Below are 23,127 nucleotides of genomic sequence, written 5' to 3'. Positions count from 1 at the left end.
TTTCGGTTCAGTGTCACGCCTTGTTTGATGAAAAATGTTGTAGCTTGTGCTACACATATACCAAATGGTATAGTGGTTAGCCAAATGGGAATCGTGTTGATAACTAGCTTCAATTCTTCTACATTGGTCACAGTTGTAAGTTTCCAAGGATTCTGCTGCTGCTGTTGTGATTATACCTGCTGACCACATTAATCTACAATTCATCTACAGAAAATAATGCATCTACAATCAGAATACAAATAATCTACAATTCATCTACAAAATATCTACAAACTAGATATATTGAATTTTAATATCCCAATTCCCATTCGATTGTAGTTTAATTGGGATTTTCGACATAATTATGTTTTTTGCAGAAGATTTGTAGAAGTTTTAGTCATTTTTATGTGTGAAAATAGAAAACAAAGCACCTATAATTAGAATATAAATAATCTACAATTTATCTACAAAATATCTACAAACTGGGTACATTAAATTTTTATATCCCAATTCCCATCCAATTGTAGCATAATTGTGATTTTTGACATAAATGGATTTTTTTAGAAGATTTGTAGAAGTTTTAGCAGTTTTTTATTTGTGAAAACAGAAAATAAAGCATCTACAATCAGAATACAAATAATCTACAATTTAACTACAATTTAATTACAATTTATCTACAATTTCTGCAATATGTCTTCTTCTTCTTCTTCGAGTTTCAATCTGAAATTCAGTCAAAACCAAGTCTAATCTTCACCAAAACCCATCAAAATTGAGATATAAACTCCAAACCATATTCCCGATTATTTTCAACAACACCCAATCCAAACAAATAATGATTTTTGAAAACTCAAATTTGAATTCAAAGCTTTCAAGCTTTTTAATGACTATCAATGGTGGAAAATATCTGGAAGAACAGATGAAGATGAAGAACAGAAATCTCCTTTCCATTTCAAAACTTGAATTTAATGTAGACTCAATCAATCGCAAGATTTTTTCCTGATTTTTAGCACGTTAATTATGGAAGATTCTACCCAATTAATCGTGTATTAAACAAATGGTACAAAAATTGTAGGAAAACTGTGGACTAGGCGGGTAATTTACATAGTATGCACATAATTGGTAATAAGGTTTCATATATGGTATAGTTAGGAAAAAATCCCATTAAGAATTCAGTGCTTGTCCCTAGGCCAAAAACTTATGAGGAGACGTTAGATTTGGCCCATATTCACTAAAAATAGATCCAGGCTGAAAAAGGGCCCATCCGACCTGCCTTTACCAAAACTCCACCACTGTTACCCACACCTAATTTTGCACCGTCACCCCACACCATAAAATCCTCGAGTCCTCTCATTCCAGCCGCATCTAGCTCTTACCCACCAAATCGTCCACCCCTCAAACGCCTATCTCATGCCGAATTACAGAGTCGTCATGAACGTGGATTGTGCTACTATTGTAAAGAGAAATATACTGCTTGTCATATATGTAAGATGCCTCCTCAACTTTTATTGCTTACGGATGGGTCCGATGTAGACCCTGGCCTGCTGGAATCCTTTGTTACTGATGATTTCATAACTGAGAAGTTGCAACGTTTGGAATTACAGGAGCAATCAGCTATTTTTTACCATGTTTTAATTGATGGAATATCACCATCAACTTTGTGATTCACTGGGAAAGTGAGTAGATCGCCGGTCTAAGTATTGGTAGATGGCGGAAGTATTCACAACTTTGTTCAACCACGAGTAGCTAAACACTCTAAATTGAGGTCATTCCCACTTTTGCCGTAATTGTGAGCAGTGACCAAGACTTCGTTGTGAAGGAGTAGTGCGCCAAGTCGCCTTGTTGATTCAAGGAACTATGCTGGTTGAGGACCTGAATATCCTACCTTTCACTACGCTAATGTAGTACTCGGGGTAGCATGGTTGGAAACTTTGGGATGCACTGTCACTGATTATGCAATACGGGAGTTTGAATTTACTTTGAAGGGGTCCAAAGTGCTATGGCATGGAGATTCTCCCACCGACGCTCACCAAATTCAGTTGCATAGTTTGAGGCACAGGGCAACAACTGATGCTATTTCCTCTTTCTTTTGCCTAGAGATGATCATTGACGAGAGAGAAATGGCAAGCAAGATGGCCCTTGACTTGTGCAGCCTATTGGAGTCTTATGACGATATTTCAGAAGCCAGCCGGTTTGCCTCCTTCTCGTGCCCAGGATCACTCGATACACCTCACCCCGGGGGCACCACCTGTAAATGTAAAACCATATAGGTACCCCTATTTCTAGAAACAAGCTATGGAGCAACTTGTGACAGGTATGCTCAAGGAGGGAGTAATACGGCCCGACGCAAGCCCATTTTCGTCCCCGGTATTGTTAGTGCGCAAGACGGATGGTACATAGAGGTTTTACGTTAATTAGAAGGCACTAAATGCTATCGCAGTTCGTGATCGATTTCCAATTCCCACCATCGATGAATTGTTTGATAAATTGCACGGAGTTTATTATTTTCCAAGCTGGACTTGTTATCCGGATATCATCAGATCAAGGTCAGGCCTGAAGATTTGGCCAAGACTGCTTTTTGTACACATGATGGGCAGTACAAATTCTTGGTAATGTCGTTTAGCTTGACGAATACCCCTTCCACCTTTCAGGCAACTATGAATGAGGTTTTTCGGCCCTATTTACGTCATTTCGTCTTGGTATTCTTTGACGGTATATTGGTCTATAGTTCATCTTGGAGTGAACACATGGAACATTTACATGTGGTCCTGCAGTTGTTACGCGACCATCAGTTAGTCGCCAAGCGATCCAAATGTTTATTTGGCCAACCATCTGTGTACTATTTAGGCCACATCATCTCTGCCCAAGGACTGTCCGTAGACCCTGAAAAGATCATGGCTATCCATAATGTCCATCCCTCATTCTTTAAAGGACGTTCGTAGTTTTCTTGGCCTTATAGGTTATAACTGTAGGTTTATCCATCATTATGCTGCTATAGCTGGTCCTTTGACTGATCTTTTGCGCAAGGACTCTTTCAAGTGGGTAGATATCTGAACAAAGTGCCTTTGACGCTTTGAAGGCCAAGTTGGGATCCACCCCTGTTTTGGCTCTACCAGATTTTAGTCAGGAATTTCAGGTAAAAACTGATGCGTCTGGGCAAGGTATCAGGGTTATTTTATCACAATGAGGCCACCCCATTTCTTACTTTGGCCAGAAGTTAAGCTCTCGTATGGAGAAGGCCTCCACCTATCACAGAGAGATGTTTGCCATTACTCAGGCTGTGAGTAAATGACGACAGTACCTTTTGGGATGTTAGTTCACAATCTTTATTGATCAGAAATCGTTGAGGAACTTGACTACGCAGACCATACAAACACCTAAGTAATAGAAGTGACTCACTAAACTTGTGGGATATGACTTTCACATTTTGTATCGGCCTGGTAAACAAAACTCTGTCGCAGATGCTCTTTCTCGAACTTGAGAAGCGACCTTTATGATTCTATCAGTCAATTCTTTTGCTATTGAGGTTGAGTTGAAGCAATTGAACTACTCCAATCCGGAGTTGGTAGAAAGAGTCGTGGGGATGTCGGCTATGAAGACTATCTGTTCAAAGATGGGTTACTCTTTTATAAAGGAAGGATAGTTATTCCTTCCGATTCTTCCTTACACCTGAAACTAATTTTTGAGTTCCATGCCACTCCTACTGGAGGTCATGTTGGGGTTGCTCACACCTTCCATTGTTTGGCATCAAATTTCTTTTGGAGGCATATGCATGGCGACATACAAATTTTTGTGGCAGCCGGTCATATATGCCAACAGATGAAGGACTCTCACCTTCACCTTGCGGGCTTATTGCCGCCATTGCCCATCCCTGATCAAGTATTTGAGGACATTGCGATGGACTTTATCACATGTCTTCCAAGTTCGAAAGGGAAGACTACAATCATGACTGTAGTAGATCATCTCACGAAATATGGGCATTTCATACCACTGACTTCTACTTTTTCTACTCAAACTATGGTAGAGGCTTTCGTGGTAGGTATAATCAGGCTCCATGGCCCTCCTCGAACTATTGTGACTGATAGTGACCCCAGGTTCCTACACTTGTTTTGGCAAGAAATTCATCGTTTACAAGGGTATACTCTTGACATGAGTATTGCATATCATCCTCAGACGGATGGGCAATCAGAGGCACTTAACAAGTGTGCGGAATAGTATTTGTGATGCTTCGTTGCTGAGGTTCCTTTCCACTGGGTTGCCATGATACCATGGAAGAATATTGGTATAACACCTCTTATCAAGCTGCAGCTGGCATGACTCCTTTTCAAGCACTCTATGGTCGTGAACCTCCAACCATCGCTCACTGTATTTTGGGCAGCACTGCGAGCGAATTAGTTTAGTCCTACCTGTTGCAACATGATGAAGTTCTGCAAATTCTCAAGCACAATTTGTTAAAGTCTCAGAACCGTATGAAGCTACTGGCAGATAAGTCCCGCACTGATACGGCCTTTGATATTGGTGATTGGGTGTACGTCAAGTTAAACCATTTAGGCAGACTTCTCTGCGCTTGCAGCGAGATCACAAGATTGACAGACGATAGTTTGGTCCTTACTAGGTGTTGAAACGCGTTGGCAATGTTGCCTACCGCCTAGCGCTGCCCGAGTCTGCTAAGATCCACTTGGTCTTTCATGTTTCTATGTTGAAACGATGTGTTGGAACATCCTAATCATCAGGTCAATCCTTTGCTTTTTGGAGATGCCACTGACATGGTGGATCCAGTTGATCTAAACCTTGAGGACAAGGTTGCTTTTCAGGAGGGGAGTATTGTTGTGAATGAAAATAGAGATGACGTGGAAGCCACGCAAGCAGAGCACGTGGGAATGCCATGGAAGACTTCTAAAATGATCATTCCGCCTAAACGACTTGAGGACTATGTCTGGAAAGGGGGAAATGCACGTGACAAGGGGTAAAATTGATTGGGCAGCAATATAAGGCACCATGAAATCGGCATTGCGAGGAGTCAATTTAGTTGTTATGAATGATTCTATTTCTCTTCCCAGTTCTTATGTATTCATCACCTCCTTCTACTTCTTTTATCATTAGTTACTGCTAGTTCCAGTATTTCATTGTAATTTCTGCTTTAGAGATTTCATCCGACTTTGTCTTTGTAAATGAGTTTCAGTTTAATCAATCAACAGTTGTGGTACTATTTTCTGCTTCTTTGAGTTACACCCTTCTGCTCTTTTGAATTTATAACATGTCATGTATACTTGATCGTCTTCCATCCTTTTTCGTAGAGTTCAAACGTATGAAATATTTTTGTGCATGGCTGGCCACTTGTGTAGGAGTTCTTGTCATAACAAAGTTCCGAGAAATACTTCTCCAATCAGCTTTTCCATGTCTTTCCAAACCAAGAAGGAACAATCTGTATACCAACAAATATAAAGCAAAGACAAGTGAGACTTGCTCAGTTGGTAAAAGCACACTCACCCACAACCATTAGGTTCTAGGTTCGAGTCACACTGGAGGAGAAGAGTGAGAATACTATAGATTCTTCTAATTTGGGAGGGGTTTAGAAAAAAAACAAAGATAAAGCAAATGAAGAAATAATTTCTATCAATACAAAATTGAAAGGATGTTAAACTATCTGAAATGCAGAAGATGTCGGTAAGAATATGCATCATCAATTATTTTCTCCATACATAACACATATGAGTTCTCACCAAATATAATAAATGTAGCTTGTATTCCATAACCAAAAAGTGTTACCATTTACTGACGTGTGCTCATCCTCCGTCCAAGCATTTCCTTTGCGACGCTCCTGCTCCAACCTTGTAGATTTACCCCCATCATTTGGTTCACCGTTTAACCTCCCTGAAATCAGCCATCTTGCTTGTTCTTTCACCACCACCATGGCTCAGAAAAAGAGTTGTAGCAAGGCAAAAGGCACACAACCAGACTCTATTCAGCTAACATTATCGAGTAAAAGGCCATAATGATTTGTAACCTCTTATAAGGTTTTCCCTGGAACATAAGCTGCAATTTTCCCCCACCTATCTGCAAAATCCTCAGAATAAGTTGTCAAGGCATTCTTAAATACTATATCTTGCTCTTTATTCCTTATTGAGCTACTTGATTTAGATATTGTCATCTATGCCTTCTTCAATTCACTTTCAAAGCTTTTACACACTAAAATGAAACAGAAAATGAATCAAACGATTGCTCAGCAGTCCCACGGAAAAGCTTGAAAATTCATCAACATAGAAGTTAGAATTTTGCAGGATAGCTAGAGCAACTACATCTGAGGTACTACCTTAGAAATCTAGACCACCCCCCACACACATATATATATACACAGAGTTAATTTTATCCATGGTCATTGAACTTTTGTGTTGTTACCCAAAAGTCACTTTTCTTTTTTAGGTTTCGTAAAAATCATTCAACTTTGTGTTCATTACATAAAAGTCACTTTTCTTTCTTTTGTTACACAAAAATCATTTTAGTTTGCTCTAGTTATCACAAAAGTCATATTTTTACTTGAAAAGTCTATTATGCCCTTGTTATTATATAAACCTTCATGTTTAGAACTTTTAGAAACCATCTATTGGAACAACATCCAATGATGGGATATTAGAAAAGAACTCTACGCCTGATTTGGGAACCATAACCCTATTTATAGATGCACACAGTTTACGTAATTCTAATTTAGCCCATTATTAAATTAGAAATAATATTCGGGTATCTACACATTAGACCCCATACATTAGGAGGTGCTTTATAGACCCATTTAACTTTAAACCTTAGTAGATCACTTTTAATTTGGGTCAACCTTTTATCGATAACAACCAACATGTAATTATTCTTAATACAAAATATATGTGGAAGTCCATAAACTCTTAGAATCTCTCGCTTGGACGACACATATGTATGTACATATAACTTTATAATTGTTTGCCACCTTATGAGCTCAAACATATTTGCTATCATAAACCAAAGTACCTTCAAACAATCTCGTCCATCAATCATGCCAATATTGGACCAAGGCGGCTTTTGTTATATTTATCATAACTAAACCTTCCTTAATCACAAATACCAATATAATCAAATGACATAGATCAAGTATGGATGTATAGCATGAAAATTACATGCAATGTGATCTAAGCATGCCTATTTTTAACTGGTCCAACTGAAAAATAAGTCAGAGTGAAAAATAAACTTGATACTTTATTTCTGTAGAAATAACCTCAAATATCCTTAAATTGAAATTCATTACTTGAAACCTTAAACTGAAACTAAATTGTGTCCATAAAGAACATTTAAGAGGTTACAAACTCCCACTAAAACTGAATATCCTTAAATGCCATGATACCTATATGAGCAATATGCTCATAAAAACCTTGGGTGGTAGTCACTTTGTAAGTGGATCCACTATAACAATATGTTCTATAATCACCTAATCAATCTGAACTCTTTCTTTAATAACCTGGAACTTTATGTCAACGTGCTTTGACTTTCACCGAACTTCTATTGTTACTGGAATACAAGACTACTAACTTATTGTCACAAAGTAACTCAAGTGTGCTTTCCAACTTTATCCATAAACTTGCAGCCAGTGACAAAATTCTGCAGTCATGTTCCATAATCAGATGCTACATAATAGGTTATAAATTAACTATCATGGAGAAAAGAGCTATGAGTGTTTGTTTAACACCCTTCCTTATATAGCTCATCAACCAAGTATGTCATATTATATCAACATCTAATGAAGTCGATATCTGAATACCTAATTATCTTTAACTTTTTCGACTTCCTTTATGGGAGCATAAAATATTTGTTCTCTGTAATTATCTTTTGAATCTTTAAGTTGCTTTCAAAAGATAAGTTTATAAATTATTTAAATATTTTCCCAACATCCCTAAATTAAATGAAATATTCATATGTATACAAAGTTGACCATACATCACACAATTAAAAAATTATACTTACCCCCGCTAAAATTGTAGTATACACAATAATTAACAAGATTTATCTCGAAATCAAATGGGATAATAACTTGAAGAAATTAGTAATACTATTAATGAGACACTTTTTCAAGTCCATAGATGATTTTTTTAATATATAAATTTATTCTTGAGGTTGTAGAGTTTGTTCTTTGGGAACTACTTCTTGAAGGACGGGTTGAATGATTTGCTTCTTGAATAATGTCAGGTATAGAAACCTGTTCCTCAGCATTGACAATAGCAATTAGAGGAATATAATTATGTTCCTCTTCAAAGACAAAGTCCTTAACCCCCTCCCCCTCCCCTCCCCCGCAAACTCAACATCCTCAAAGAATCTCATATTGTTGAAAAAATTAGCCTTAGTAGTGGGATAAAAATTCTGAAAAATTGAGGAGATAGAAAATATTATTGGACAGAAGTATCTTAATTCTCCTTTAGAGATATGATCTAATCTCTCGTGCCATAAAGAAGCTATCTACTGGATGGTTAATTTACTCTTATTACCAATTATATTAACATGCAAGGTTCATTGAACGAAACAATCATATCAAGTAAGTATAGATTATTGTAACCTGATAAAGAATCGGGACCAACCAACTTTGAATTATGAAAGAGACTAATTTTTTTTTAATTTCCAAATAAATAAAAATAACCAAACTTAAAGAAACAAAAATGAAATCCCATCAAAGAAATGGTGCACCATAAGTCTCGTTCAAATTCAAATAAAATCAGTCTTTAATAATAATCTAAAAATTTCAATTGCTTCAAATTCCACCGACTTGCCGTCAACATCGTAGATGTATCTTTCACCATCATCAGGCTTTCAATAGTTTAGGCAATCCTGCATAGACACAGTAATGTGAATTGTTATACCGGAATCTATCCACCATCCGTATCATGGTACCGAAGTCAAATTAACCTTACAACAAACAAAATTAAGAGGTGTTCCTTTCTTTTGTCCTTAGGCACAGAGGCTAAGTGAGCACTTTCTATCTTTTCATGCTTCAGTGTATCCCTTGCTGAACATAATGTAAGATGAGCTCATCTAGAGACCAAGTCTCTTTTTGACAATTATAACTCACCTTAAACTAGATAAACTGTGGTGGAAGGGATATCAAAACCAAATGCTCTAGAAAGTCCTCAGAGATGTCCAACTTAAGTTCTTTCAACTTAGAAGCAAGATGAGACATTTGCATGATGTACTCCCTGATGTTACCTTTGCCTTGATACCTCATTGAAACCAGACTTGTCAAGAGTATACCAATCTTAGCCTTTTCACTCTTGACAAATACTTTGTCAATTTCAGCCATAAATTCTTTAGCCGTCTTATCTTTGTCAGACATATTGCCCCTAGATATTTCTGGAATGGCCTTTTTCATGATCATAATACACATGCAATCTGATCTCTTCCACCTTTTCATTTCCCTCTTTTCATTAGAGGTACTCTTATCTGTAAGAGGTGGTGGAGAATCAACCCTTAACGCAAGGTCGAGATCCACGACTCCGAGAACTATGTTGAGATTCTCTTGCCATGACTTGAAGTTAGTGCCATTCAACATAGGGATTGAATTGATGTTGGCAATAATATTAGAAGGAGTAATTTCTGCTGAATCAGAGAACAATAAATAACAAAATAAGCTCACATATACTTGAAACCAAAATGAATATAAATTTGAATAAAGGTAGACCTCATCTAAGGTATCAGATACTCCATTAATATTTCATCTTTGGATAAAATATTAATTTGTAAGTGGTATCTTGGTGTAGTAACCAAACACTGATAATAAAGAACATGTCGAATATTAAATCTTCCTTTAGGCCAATTTATTATTCACACGTAAAACTAAATAATTATCATGCATTTATTACCACAATATGCACATATAATTCTGATAAACAATGACTTTCCTTTGTCCCGATCAATATTCACATAGGTTACACATACACAACCTTTTATATTCCAAAATAAATAAATCTTCAGAAGAGAAGTCACTTTGGCAACATCAAGTTTCGACTTTATTTATCTCAAAATATATACAACTATGCCAATAGTAAACTTTAAATTCTCCAAACCGAAACATATAAATTTTCAAGTCAAATAAATTATAGTACTAGGCCAGCTGACTTCCACAATACTACGATAATTCATTAAAACCTATGACAAAAGACATCATATTTGGTAGAATTTCATAAAAGAAAACAAGAGTTGAACTCAAAATAGAACTGCGGAAAATAAGTCCCAAACATTGGGGTGTCACTGAGTCATGAGCAATTATTACAAACTGTTCTGATAATGACAAGACTAACATAGTTGGTGAAAAATCCAAAAAACAACTATGAGGAAGATACAGAAGAAGACAATAGGGCTGCAATCGCCAGACAGCTACATTACTAACTCCAATGATCAGCAACAGAAAACATCACCAACCGCTACCATGCCCAGAGATACCTGGATCTACACACAAGGTGCAGGGGATAACGTGAGTATACCAACTCAGTAAGTAACGATCCCAAACTATGGACTGAATGGTAGTGACGAACTCAACCTTGATAGATATAATAGAAACGACGTACAGAAAACATAGCCATGCTTTCAGTTAAATAGATAGCTCAAAGTAATAAGGCAAATGCAATTCTGAACAGTTTAAAATATATAACTCAACTGCCTCTACATGCCAATGCACTGACTGCATGAAATGCGCAGTGTACACCCACTCTCAAGTGCTCCACCACTCCGTACTGAATATAGCCATCTGGCCCAGGGAAATCCATACCGGAATATATCCAACATTGACTGTAAGTCCTCAGTACTGAGGGAAAAGGGCAATCCAACCCTAAGGAGAAATCCATCTCCAAGTATATATATAAATTCTCAACCACTCAGTACCGTATATGGCCATCTCCCAGGGAAATCTATACCGGAACATACTCATCACTGACTATAAGTCACCCGATACCAAGGAACAAGGGTAATCCAACCCTGAGGAGAAATCCATCTCCAGATATCAATACTTCGGACAAGTCCATGTCCAGGGAAATCCATCCCTCAATAATAACATCCACGCCTACTGTGGGTGTGCAGACTCCGGAGAGGCTCCTATCTCCTAAGCGCTATAACAAGCCAATCAGGGCATAAATTAATAAATCTGCTGCGGCGTGCAGCCTGACCCATAACTGTCACTCACAATTAGGCTCTCGGCCTCACTCAATCATCACTCTCCAATCTCATCCACGGTCTCACAATGTCATGAAAACTAGCCCGGAAACAATGATATGCTATGTCAATAATAACAACAGAGACTGAGATACAATATGAAATGCATTAATATGATTGTAAGCAAGTGATTTTTTCCCTATGAAAGAATTACTCCAAAAAAATTCAAAATAAAATGATTTTCCTTGGTGTGCAATTTTGAGAATTTTGTGACATTTTTTGGATAATTATTTGTATTTGTCTATGCACGTTTATTTGTTAAATTAATAAAAAATACAAAAATATGTCGCATTTTGCATGTAGGATTTAATTCTACAATTGTTAGTAATTAAGTTTGTTTTACAAAAATTGAAAATTACAAAAATAGACATCTTTTACATTTTTAGCATTTAATGTCCAATTGTACAATTTTATGCTTAATTATTACTTAATTGTGCGTTAATTGTTATTGGGAGTTAATTTGCGCTTTTATAACTTAATTTAGTTCTTAATAATAATTTAAGGATTTTTAGAATTTAGTTTTAGAAAAATAAAAGAAGAAAAGAGAGCAAAAATACAAAAAATCGGAATTGGGCTCTTCTTCTAATTCCAGCTACAAGCCCAAGAATACCCAACCTTCCCCATGACCCGGTCCATCTCCACACGGGTCGACCCGGTCCGCCCCATAAACCCAATACCTAACCCCTCTTCATTTTTCATTTTTTCCAAAACAAAACAAAAAAAAAACAAACCCTAAACTAAACTATCCGCCCCTCACCCTCTCTTCTTCTTCTCCAACTCCCCGAGCTCCCCAACCATGGTAGCTACCCTTTCCCCCTCTGCCTCACATTCGCACACACGCACAGCCCCTCCGGCGACCAACTACAGCACCCATCGATGACCTCACATCCAAAATAACAAACGTCCATGGCTGCCATGGCTAGCGCTGCCACTGCTGCGTCTTCGTCTTCTCCATGGCGAGCTCAAGCTCATCCATGGACTGCCCTCCACTGCCATCTCCGAGCTTCTGCTAAGTTGTCGCTGCCTTAGCCCCGTCCAAACGACAACCAGTCCAAGCACCACCATCTTTTGCTTCGTCTTCAACATACCAACTGACCACATTCTCGTCGAAACCAAACGACCACGTCGCACAGCCTCGCCATGAACGACCCTTCTGCTTCATCTTCTCCATAGCTGCTGCGTTTTCACTGTCCGCCATGGATGTTGTCGTTGCTGCATCGTCCAGCTTCATCGATGCTGTCGCTGCTACTCCCAAAGCCAAGCCCGTTCAGCATCTGCTTGGGCTGCGATGCTGCTGCTTTGTCAAGCAGCTGAACTTAAAACTAAATCGCGCGGCTTCACTTTTTCCGGCGCCTCCAGTCCAAAAACGAGACTCACCATTTCGCTTATTCAAGCTTTGGTCGAGGTTTGTCGAAACAGTCCATACATAGTTCGAGTTCATCGTTGGTCAGTCGTTGTTCGTCTTTTCGATCCGGTTAGTGGATTTTGAGTTTCACTTTTGTCCGTATTTTGTTTTTGATATTCTCAAATCTAAAATCGGTAAATGTTTGATTTTTGTTTTGTTCGTGTTCATTGTTTTGTTAATTTTTCAGTTTGTTCATGTGAAATTGTTAGTTTAATGTTTGTTAGATTCAAATTGAAATTTAATTAATTATTTCTTCATTTTGTTTCAGGTGTTTTATGTATTTTTCAGGAATTGTTAATGTTGTTAGATTCAAGTTTAAATTCATAATTGTTTCTTCTTCGGTTTTGTTTTTTTATTTGTCTAAAAGAATTTAGTTGTAATAGGGAAATATGTTGGGTTAATCATTTGAATCCGTCATGTTTGTTATTTAATATGGATTTAATGCATGTTTATTTTTTGTTTGAAGTTCAACCAGTAATTTAATTTGAGTTTTGATTTGTTGATTTAGTTTGAATCATGTATTTTGTTGTTGGTATTGTTGTCTCTTTGCTCATTCATTTTTGGTCTAAGTTAACCAGGATTGGTTCCCAATATGGTTAACTTATTTCCATTAATTTGAAGTTGTATGATTCATCTGTGTTCATATGATTTGTTGTTGAATCTGTTTAGAATTTGGTCATATTGGCTATATTTTGGTTGAGATTGATTAGGTGAATTGGTTATAGCTGATGGGGTAGTTTGGTAAATTGCAGTACGTTCAGGGGTAAAATGGTAATTGCAATAAGGTCGTAGGGGTAGTTTTGGAATTGAACATTTTGAATAATTCTTTATGTTAAGCATGGGGGACAAGATGTAATGGAGTGGGGTTGATATAATTATTTAATATAATGAGGGACAAGACATAATGTAGTGGGGGGGGGGGGGGAATATTGTAATTGTTTATGTTAGGCATGAGGGACAAGATGTAATGAGTTGGGGTTGATATATTTATTTAATGTAGTGGGGGATAAAAGCATATAGGCATGGGGGACAAGGTTTAAAATAAAGAAAACATTAATTAGTGGGGACAAAGCATACCATTGGGGAATATTTAGGGTTGGGGATTCAAGACTGGAGTCTTGTTATAAATAGAGTCATTTTGACACATTCTTGAAAGGACTTGAACATTCAAAAAGACTAAGACTTCAGAGAAAAAACTTAGACTGAACTTGAAAGATTTTTGAGTATTAATTTGAGAGAGGAAGACATTCCGAAAATCCCAAGAGAGTTAGAGAGTTAAAAAAAACAAAGGGAGAAGCGAGTTTAGTCTCGAGTTTAATACAAGCGTGGTTTGTTGCTGTTTAGTTTGCTTACAAACTTTTGGGTTTATTCTATTGAGTTGTTCGGTTTTTCCTCAAAGTTTTCTGGGCCTTGAATCTGATTCGAATTTATTGCTGTTGGGTTGCTGTTGTTGCTGTGTATTTACACTACTGCTGCTTCTACTGATCTTCATCTTCTTTCCTTGCTTTCCCAAATACCAGGTACACAAACTGATACACTGGTTCATCTTGTAAGCCACTCGAGGCATGAATGTAAACAAATGAGAAAGATTTGAAGTTGTAATTTAATGTAGTCCTTTCCTTCTTTTACTGTCTGTATGTAGAATGTTCTATGCGTTGCCATGCAAACTCCTTAAACAACTCACTTTTGAAACTTAACCATAATAACTCGAAAGTATGTAAATAAAGTAGGACCTTATCTTCATTTATTTTAGAAAACAAAAAAAATAGAAAATGTAGTCGTGCTAAGATTATCCTTTTAAAAAAAAATAATGGGATGAGCCTCGCCAAATAAAAATGCAAATTGCGGGGCCCTCAATAATTGATCATAATAAATACTTAGAATTTGGGATGGACTGTTTAGTGAATTTCACTGCCTTCCCCAAAGATAATAACGTGTTAGACTCTTTAGGCGTGACTTAATTAAATTACATTCTTAAATTCGGGTGCGCATTTATGTGACCCAAATTCAAATCTCAACGGAGTCGAAATGTGTTAACAACTACGAGTGCATTGATTGTAACGTGGTTCGAGATGCATTTTCACGACGTTGTAATTCTATAAAAATAAATGATAATAATAAAAGCGATTTAAACTTAATAAAAGCACATAAGTCACAACATGTATTTAAATCAGATATTTAGCCATTATAACAATTTAAGCGACCGTGGTAGAACCACGGGATTCGAGGGTGCCTAACACCTTCCCTCGGGTCAACAAAATTTCTTACTTAGAATTTCTGGTTCGCAGACTTCATTTGGAAAGTCGAAAATTTCCTCGATTTGGGATTCAAGATAAACCGGTGACTTGGGACACCAAAGCCAAACCTTTCCCAAGTGGAGACTCTGAAATAAATAAATAATCCCATTTCGAATATTGTCACTTAAATTGGAAAAACTCCCTTGCGCATTTATCCTTCGGGGTAGGCGCACAAAAAGGAGGTGTGACAGCTCTGGCGACTCTGCTGGGGAATTAACCCAGAACCTTTGGTTCAGGGTTCAAGAATTTGAGCTTAGAATAATTGTTATATTTGGATTTATTATCTGATCTTTATAACATGTTTTGGCGTAACGTGCTAAATGTTGTCTTTTACCGCTTTGATATTATCTGAACTGTATATAAATTGTGCCGAAAACCTTCTCTTCTTACCTACGAGGAAAAGCTCGCTGGTCGAGACTCCCTATTCTGTTAGTGTCAATACCTGAAATAAGAAAGAGGCCGGACAAGTTACAAAACCGGACGATCTCGCGGGTCCCCGGTACGTAGCCCCCTCCTCGACTCGAGTTGTCCGCTCGGGTACACAGTCTAGAACATATACCCAGGTTATAACCCTAGTATAACAAAACCTCATGCCGGATCCCTAATAGGAACGCTTATTTGCATCATGTTGCATTTGACATAGGGAACTCAACACAGGGGTTGAGTCCGTCTAGGACAGGTAACCTGAAATGAAAAGACCATCCTGCTGCATCCCATTTGTTTGGCGCATTTATTTGCTTCAGATCTGCATGCTGACCGGTTTCTAAAAAAAAATTCAAAAAAAAGGAAAGAAAAATAGCAGCGTAGGGAGATAATTACTTATTTTTGGAAAAAATAAAACCAATGTCCAAGTAGTGTCAAAACCTCACCGGAATTTTCTAAAAAAAAAAGAGAAAAAAAAATGAAAACAAAATTTATCTTTTAGTTTGATTTATTAAAAAAAAACATATATAATACAATTTTTTTCCCTTTTTAATCACTTTCAAAAAAAAAGTATTTGTTTAAAAAAAAATTTTAAAAAAAGGAAAATTAAAAATTCAAAAAAAATATTTTTTCTTTTATAGTATCTCTTTCATAAATTTTGATTAATAGTCCAAATACTTCCTTAGAAGATTTTTCGAAATTTCAAAAAAAAAAGTGTGAAAAGAAGTTAAAATTCAAAGACAAAATGTTTCTTTAGTCACCGTCTCTTTTCAAAAGATAATAATAAAAAAAAACAAATAAAAAAAAATCGAAATCCAAAAATATTTTCTCCTTTTCTTTGTAAGTATTTTATTCAGAAAAAAGGGTTAGTTTATTTCCTCTACGCCTGATCGGACCGAACTACGCGGGTCTGATTCTCACCGGATGTGAGATACGTAGGCAAACCTCATCGGTTCCGACCCCAATTTTCAAAAAATCCAAAAAAATATTTTTCATTAGTTCCTTCTTTAGAAATCTTTCCTTAGAAAATTCAAAAAAAAAAAAAGTTTTTAAAACTCAAAAAAAGGGGTAGTTTCCTTTTTTCTGAAGTATTTCATATGGAAAAAGAAATAAAAGAAAAAAAATAATAATAAAAGAAATAAAAAAATCAAAATCCAAAATACGGGTTTCCTTTATTTTGAAGTATTTTTCCAAAAAATCAAAAAAAAAATCAAAAAAAAAGAATATATATATATATATATATATTCGTTCTTTTAAAGACTTTCCTTCTTTAAAAGTCTTTCTTTCGTAAATGTCATAGAATTAAAAAATTAAAGTCCAAAAATATTTTCATTTTTCTTTAGAAGTACTTTTGTAAATTTAAAAAAAAAAAACTCGAAAATCCAAAATATTTTCCTAAAAGTGCCTCTTTCAAAAATTAAGAGACAACAACCAAAGTCCAAAGAAAATATTTTCTTTATTATTTAGAAAAAGAGAGAACAAATGAAAATTCAAACAAAAATATTTTCTTTTTTTTACTTTTAAAATGCTCAAAGTTCCAATCAAAAGAAAAGGAATTGTTTTTTAGAAGTCTTTCTTTCAAATAAAAAATAGAGTCAAATTCAAAAATCCCAAAAAAAATATATATCCTTTTCTTCTTTTAAAGCATTGTTTTTAGTAAAATCCAAAAGAAACAAAAACAAAAAAAAACTTCTATTCTTTTAAAGCATGTTTTTTTTAAAAAACAAAATCCAAAAAAAAGGAGTTAGTTTACTACTCTATTCACGATCGCCCGAACTACGCCGGTTTGATTCTCATAGGGTGTGAGATACATAGGCAACCCTCATCGGGTCCAACCTCCCCTTTTTCATAAATAGCCAAAATGTTAGAATTTTAATTTCGTCATGAATGAGTCGGGTGATGTCGTTTTGTCAAGGATAGCCGAATGTTCCCAAAAGGGACGCCGGAAGGTTGACTTTGCACAAACGGCTATTATTGGTCATTTTCATTTTTCCGACCAAATTGCCCAATGGCCTTAGGATCCTCGTCCCCGAGGCTCTATGAGTCCGTGTTCCCCATGTTGGTTCATTACTAAAAAAAAAGAGTCATAAATAAATCAAGTGATTGTTTTTGTAAAAAACAGCCAAATGTTCCAGAAAGGGACGGCGGAAGGCTGACTTTGCATAAACGGCCACTTTCGATCATCTTTTAGAGTTTTGATCGGTTGACCCTCACAGCCTTAAAATCTTCATCCCCGAAGTGCTGAAAGGCCGTGTTCGAAAATCGGATCTTTCTTTCTAAAATATAGTCAAATCATTTTTGAGTCAAATCATTTTTGCTTAAATCACCTTAATAAATGTGCAGGATGAGCACAATGCAAAATGAACACTTGTTTCTTTATTTTTGCACTTGTTAGTCCCGAACTACGCAAGATCTGATTCATGCGGGGTCATGATACGTAGGCAATCTCCATCGGATTCGATCATAGCTATAAAATAAATTAAGTGAAAAAATAAAGAAAAGGAGAAAGAAAATTGAGTGAAAAAGAGAAAAGAAAAAATAGTGAAAAAAAAGGAAAAGAGTGACAAAAAACAAAAAAACAAAAAAAGAGGGTGCAAAAAATAAAAGAACGGCAAAAACAAGATCAAGAGTGGTTAAAGAGAGGCAAGAATAAAAGAAAAGAGGTACATAATGAAGAGGGCTAGTGTAAGGCCGGGATGAAACATGCAACCCGTTCAAACACATGGTAAAATCGTTTAACTGTTTAGGTGCATTGCATCCTAACGTGCAATTTCCCATATGTTAAATGCCTCAAAACTAACAAGGTTGTGTGTGTGAGTTAATTAGCCAGGTTCTGTTCAGGTGATTGGTTTTGTTGGTATGCGGTGATGAACATGCAGCCCTGCACGCGGCCACAACATTATACACAAAACTGAGCTCCACCTCCCAGAAATGCCCATCCTTACCAAGCTCCATATAGTCCCCAATCAAATGTTCCTCAGTACAATCCTCACCCAAGAGAGTCTTTCAAAAGGAATCAGTTCACCCCTATTGGTGAATCATACTCAGGCTTGTTCCAAAAGTTAGTCAGGTGAAGTTTGCTGCAGCCGGTGGACCCAAAAAGGCCAAACACCGAGTCCCCCCCGCATAGAGCTGATACTAGATGTAAATACCACTCTGGAGCAGTGGGACACGGTACAAAGGACTGTTGGTCATTTGGACCCTCAAAATGGCAGTTGAAGACTTGATTGAAGCTGAAAGAATCGTTCTCCGGGACGAAAAGGTTCCTAATATGATGAACATTCCCCTGCCAACTCTCACAAACGGGCCAATAGACGGAATGATCTGTGAAGCTGAGGAATTTGATCCGGCACTGAAGGCTATTGCAGCCATTGCCGAGACAGAAGAAAAGCCAAAAAATGATTGCCAAGCCTGAAAGTTCCCCATCAGACGGGAGTCTCAGTAGCCAGTCTTGCTATCTTTTCTGCATCTGATTTGTCTCAGGGTGTGATCCAGATGTTTTACTTTATTGTCTTACTTTCCGATGTAAACCCTTCTATCTTCAAAAATTAAAAAAAAAAACAAAAAAAATCAAAAAATCAAATGAAATTGATATTTCATTTTTCCCGGAATGTCTCTTTTCTTAAATCTTGTCAATTTTCTCATTCTCTTTTAGTTCTATTAAATGCAGATTTCAATAATATGACATGCTTGCGGACTTCATGCCCGGATCTTAAAACTCTAAATAATGAATCAAGAATTGGGTCGCAATGAAGAATAACTTAAGGAAACAAGACAATGATTTGGAAAAGCTGAAAGAAAATAGGGTCCAGATTGGAAAGGTACATACATTGCAACAAGAGTACTGCCAAAAGAGTGCATTGTACTTGGGACACATCGAAGGAAATGCCCTTGAAATAACTGTCAATGCAAATGCGGTCAAAAGGTACTATGTTGGATCCTACATATAGTTCTAATATTTTCCGGTTGAGATGACGAAGGCTTTCATTCTCGCTACCCAAACACTATCAACCCTTTGGAAACCCATTTGAGTTGGTTACTCTTCTTTGATTACTCTCTTTGGAACCTGAAAGTATTATTGAAAATAAAATATAAAAAAAAAGAAAGAAATTGAAGTGAAAAAGAAAGAAAAAAGAAGAAGAAAGAATTGGAAAAATGAGAAAATATATATACAAAAAAGGAAAAGACAATAAAAATGAAAAAAGGGAAGGGAAGTGAAAAACAAAGCAAATCAGAAAAACAAAAAATCCAAAAAAAAAAACAAAAATCCAAGAAGTCCCCCAAAAGTGAAACTGGGGCAGAAGTTATAATGGTTCGGCAATGATCCCACCCAAAAGGTTCCAAAGTTGTAGTTCAATCCAAATTCTTTTCACCCCAAACCTTGTTCAAGTCCTTCTGATCAATCGGCAAAGCGGTTCAAAATGGGAGGATTGAGTTATTTGGGTCTGATACAACAAAATGAGAGGAATAAAATGAGAGAGCCTTATTGCTGAAAATCCACACGGGCACCGTAAGGCGACGGTAAGCAGAGGAAATCAAATGAGAGTCTTTTTAGTGAAAACCCACACGGATACTATAAGGAGATGGTAAGAAATGAGATGAAAAATGCCCGCTCGTGAAAACCCACAAAGGGCGCCCATGATTGAAAATAAGATCCTCACAGCCATTAGCATCAATAAAGTCCTAGCAAGGTTCCTCGGTATTCAAGGCAAAGTGGTGATGAATTTTTGAGAGTCGGACGGTTTACACAGATCAGGCATCCAGTCCAAAAGGTATGTCATGTTCATTGAAGTCCGCATGTACTCCAGATAAGTCCTTCTCTACTTTCCCCGAAAGGGATACTTCTAGTTTTAAACTCATTCTCCATTCAATTATTTGTTTCTCTTTTGGATCCTTTTAGTCTAACACTCTTCCAAAACCAAGACAAAGAAAGGATGGCAAGACTGATTTACAGGGCTTTCATTTGATACACGCTAATGTGCAAAAGGCACCCAGCCTCAGCAGGTGCATCAAGTCGACCTTGACTGGCCATGGCGGCCGATGCTCAGGAATCAACACTCTTGGAAGGAAAAGATAAAATTAAAGCACCTATAAAGGCAATTGAAGTTGAAAGGGTTGAGTTTCACATGGCTAATCACCTCAGCAAAGTCGAAGAAACCAAGGTACACCCAAATGCTCTAAAATTGAAGTTGGAAGAAAGAAGACAGAAAAGAAAGGCCTACAAAGAAAAAAAAATAATAATAAAAAAAAATAAAGTTGGAAAGGTTAAGTCCCACGCGATTAGCCATTGCATTTAGGTTTGAGGATCAAAAATCCCTGATGCTCCGAAAAAAAAAGAAAAAAAAAGGAAAAAACCAACATTGATTGAGCCTGAACTACGTCTGACTTGATTCCGAAAGGATACATAGGCAGCCTCTCTCTGGGGTTCAGTCACACCAAAAATAAAATCCAATTTACCCTGAAATTGAAACCGAGGCACACCAAACGGCTTAGAAGTTGTAGTTTCATCTACCATTATTTTACCAAGCACAAGTCCTTCGGATCAATTGCCAAAGGCAGGGGAAGCCAAGAGATATCATGATTGGAGGCCGGTACATTCAGAATTGAGAGAAATAAAACGAGAGAGTCTTATCGGTGAAAACCTTCGGGCACCGTGAGGCGAGTAGAGAAATCAAAAATGAGAGAGCTTGTTTAGTAAAAACTCGCAAAGAGTGTTATCAAGCGACAACCAGAAGAGAAACGAGAGAGGTCGACTAGCGAAAACCCGCAAAGGGCGCTGTCGGCCGAAAGGATGATTCCACCTCAGGAAGTCTTGGCAAAGTTCCACTGGTTTGGAAACATAGATCCGTTTTGGTTCATAAAGGAAATGCAAGTTCGTTGAAGGTCGGGCGTCCAGTCCAAAAAACATGTCATGTCAATTTAAAGTCAGCATGTTTTCCTCAGATAAGTCTTTCTTGTCCCGAAAGGGACACTTCTCTTTTAAATTTGTTTTCTCCGTTCTTTGTTTTACTTTTTGAATCCCTCTCATTTTTAACCCCAAGTTCCAAATATACTGGAAAGAATAGGTGGCAAGACCGGTTTCACGGAGCTCCGTTTAGTAAGAAGTAAATACCCCGCTTCAGTGGTACGTCTGTCCAGTCCCGATTGATCACGATATTGTTTGCCTTCGAAGTAAAGCCACACACACCCACCCACAAAGAAAAACCCCACAGGGTTTCCCTTTGTACAAATCCCAACAGGGTCTCCCTTTGTAAAATCCCCACAGAGCCTCCCTTTGTAAAAATTCCCCAAAGAGTCTGCCCCAGCAAATCCCCACGAGTCTGCCTTGTACAAATCCCCACAGAGTCTCCCCAATAAAAATCCCCACTGAGTCTGCCTCGGTAAAAATCCCCAAGCAGAATGGGATGGAAGAACCAAAGCCTTACACGGGCAAATCATCACAAAATCCGGGAATGCAAGTTTGAGCAGTTTTAAAAAGGGTTTTGCCTGTTGAATCCAACCAATGGCAGAGTTTCTCAACAGGAATAAGGACGGGACAAAGCAATTGGAACAATCAAGGCCATCGAACCAACCACCATTTCCAAACTGACAATTGTTCTTTGTTTGGAAAATTGAAATAGGTGTGATCCAAAGCAACCGTGCAAGAAGCAGGTGTCGCCCAAAAAGAAAAGAAAATACATGAGTGCAAGAAACAACTTGGCAATAAGGAATCTACCCAAAAGGGAAGTTTTCCCAAAATTGTCTCTTACATTTTACTAAACAAAAATAATAATAATAATAAAAAAAAGAAGTAAGAAGAAAACTCAAAAAAAGGGTCAGTTAGAATCCCCGGCATTTTCCATTTAGCCAGCATTAGGGCTCCAATCCCTGAACTGAGCATTTTTCTGTTAGCCGACATTAGGGCTCCAATTCCTGTGTTGAGCATTTTTTGTAGCCAGCATTAGGGCTCCAATCCCTGAACTGAGCGTTTTTCTGTTAGCCAGCATTAGGGCTCCAACCCCTGAACTGAGCAATTTTTCTGTTTGCCTATATTAGGGCTCCAATCCCTGAGTTGAGCATTTTTTGTAGCCAACATTAGGGCTCCAATCCCTGAACTAAGCGTTTTTCTGTTAGCCAACATTAGGGCTCCAACCCCTGAACTGAGCACTTTTTCTGTTAGCCGACATTAGGGCTCCAATCCCTGAGTTTGAGCACTTTTTCATTTAGCCAGCATTAGGGTTCCAATCCCTGAACTGAGCGTTTTTTCTGTTAGCCAGCATTAGGGCTCCAATCCCTGAACTGAGCGTTTTTCCTTTAGCCGACATTAGGGCTCCAATCCCTGAGTTGAGCACTTTTTCATTTAGCCAGCATTAGGTCTCCAATCCCTGAACTGAGCATTTTTTCTGTTAGCCAGCATTAGGGCTCCAATTCCCTGAACTGAGCATTTTTCTGTTAGCCAGCATTAGGGATCCAATCCCTGAACTGAGTGTTTTTCCTTTAGCCGACATTAGGGCTCCAATCCCTGAGTTGAGCACTTTTTCATTTAGCCAGCATTAGGGCTCCAATCCCTGAACTGAGCGTTTTTCTGTTAGCCAACATTAGGGCTCCAATCCCTGAACTGAGCATTTTTTCTATTAGCCGACATTAGGGCTCTAATCCCTGAGTTGAGCACTTTTCCATTTAGCCAGCATTAGGGCTCCAATCCCTGAACTAAGCGTTTTTCTGTTAGCCGACATTAGGGCTCCAATCCCTGAGTTGAGCACTTTTCCATTTAGCCAGCATTAGGGCTCCAATCCCTGAACTGAGCGTTTTTTCTGTTAGCCAGCATTAGGG

General features: G+C 37.4%; 1 protein-coding gene and 1 pseudogene across 1 annotated transcript; both read right to left on the bottom strand.

Annotated features, from left to right (window-relative positions):
• Positions 1-1,300: 1,300 nt before the first annotated feature.
• On the bottom strand, positions 1,301-6,269 carry LOC142170589 (transcription factor SRM1-like; annotated as a pseudogene).
• A 2,795-nt stretch (positions 6,270-9,064) lies between these two features.
• On the bottom strand, positions 9,065-12,421 carry LOC142170461 (uncharacterized). Its single transcript, XM_075232378.1, has 2 exons — positions 12,238-12,421; positions 9,065-9,582 (listed from the first exon to the last, which is right to left on the bottom strand). The coding sequence occupies exons 1-2, from the start codon at positions 12,419-12,421 to the stop codon at positions 9,065-9,067; spliced, it is 702 nt and encodes a 233-aa protein (XP_075088479.1).
• Positions 12,422-23,127: the final 10,706 nt, after the last annotated feature.

Source organism: Nicotiana tabacum, chromosome 16 (genome assembly GCF_000715075.1).
Source record: "Nicotiana tabacum cultivar K326 chromosome 16, ASM71507v2, whole genome shotgun sequence".
Classification (NCBI taxonomy): domain Eukaryota; kingdom Viridiplantae; phylum Streptophyta; class Magnoliopsida; order Solanales; family Solanaceae; genus Nicotiana; species Nicotiana tabacum.
This window is presented reverse-complemented; position numbering and strand designations above follow the sequence as displayed.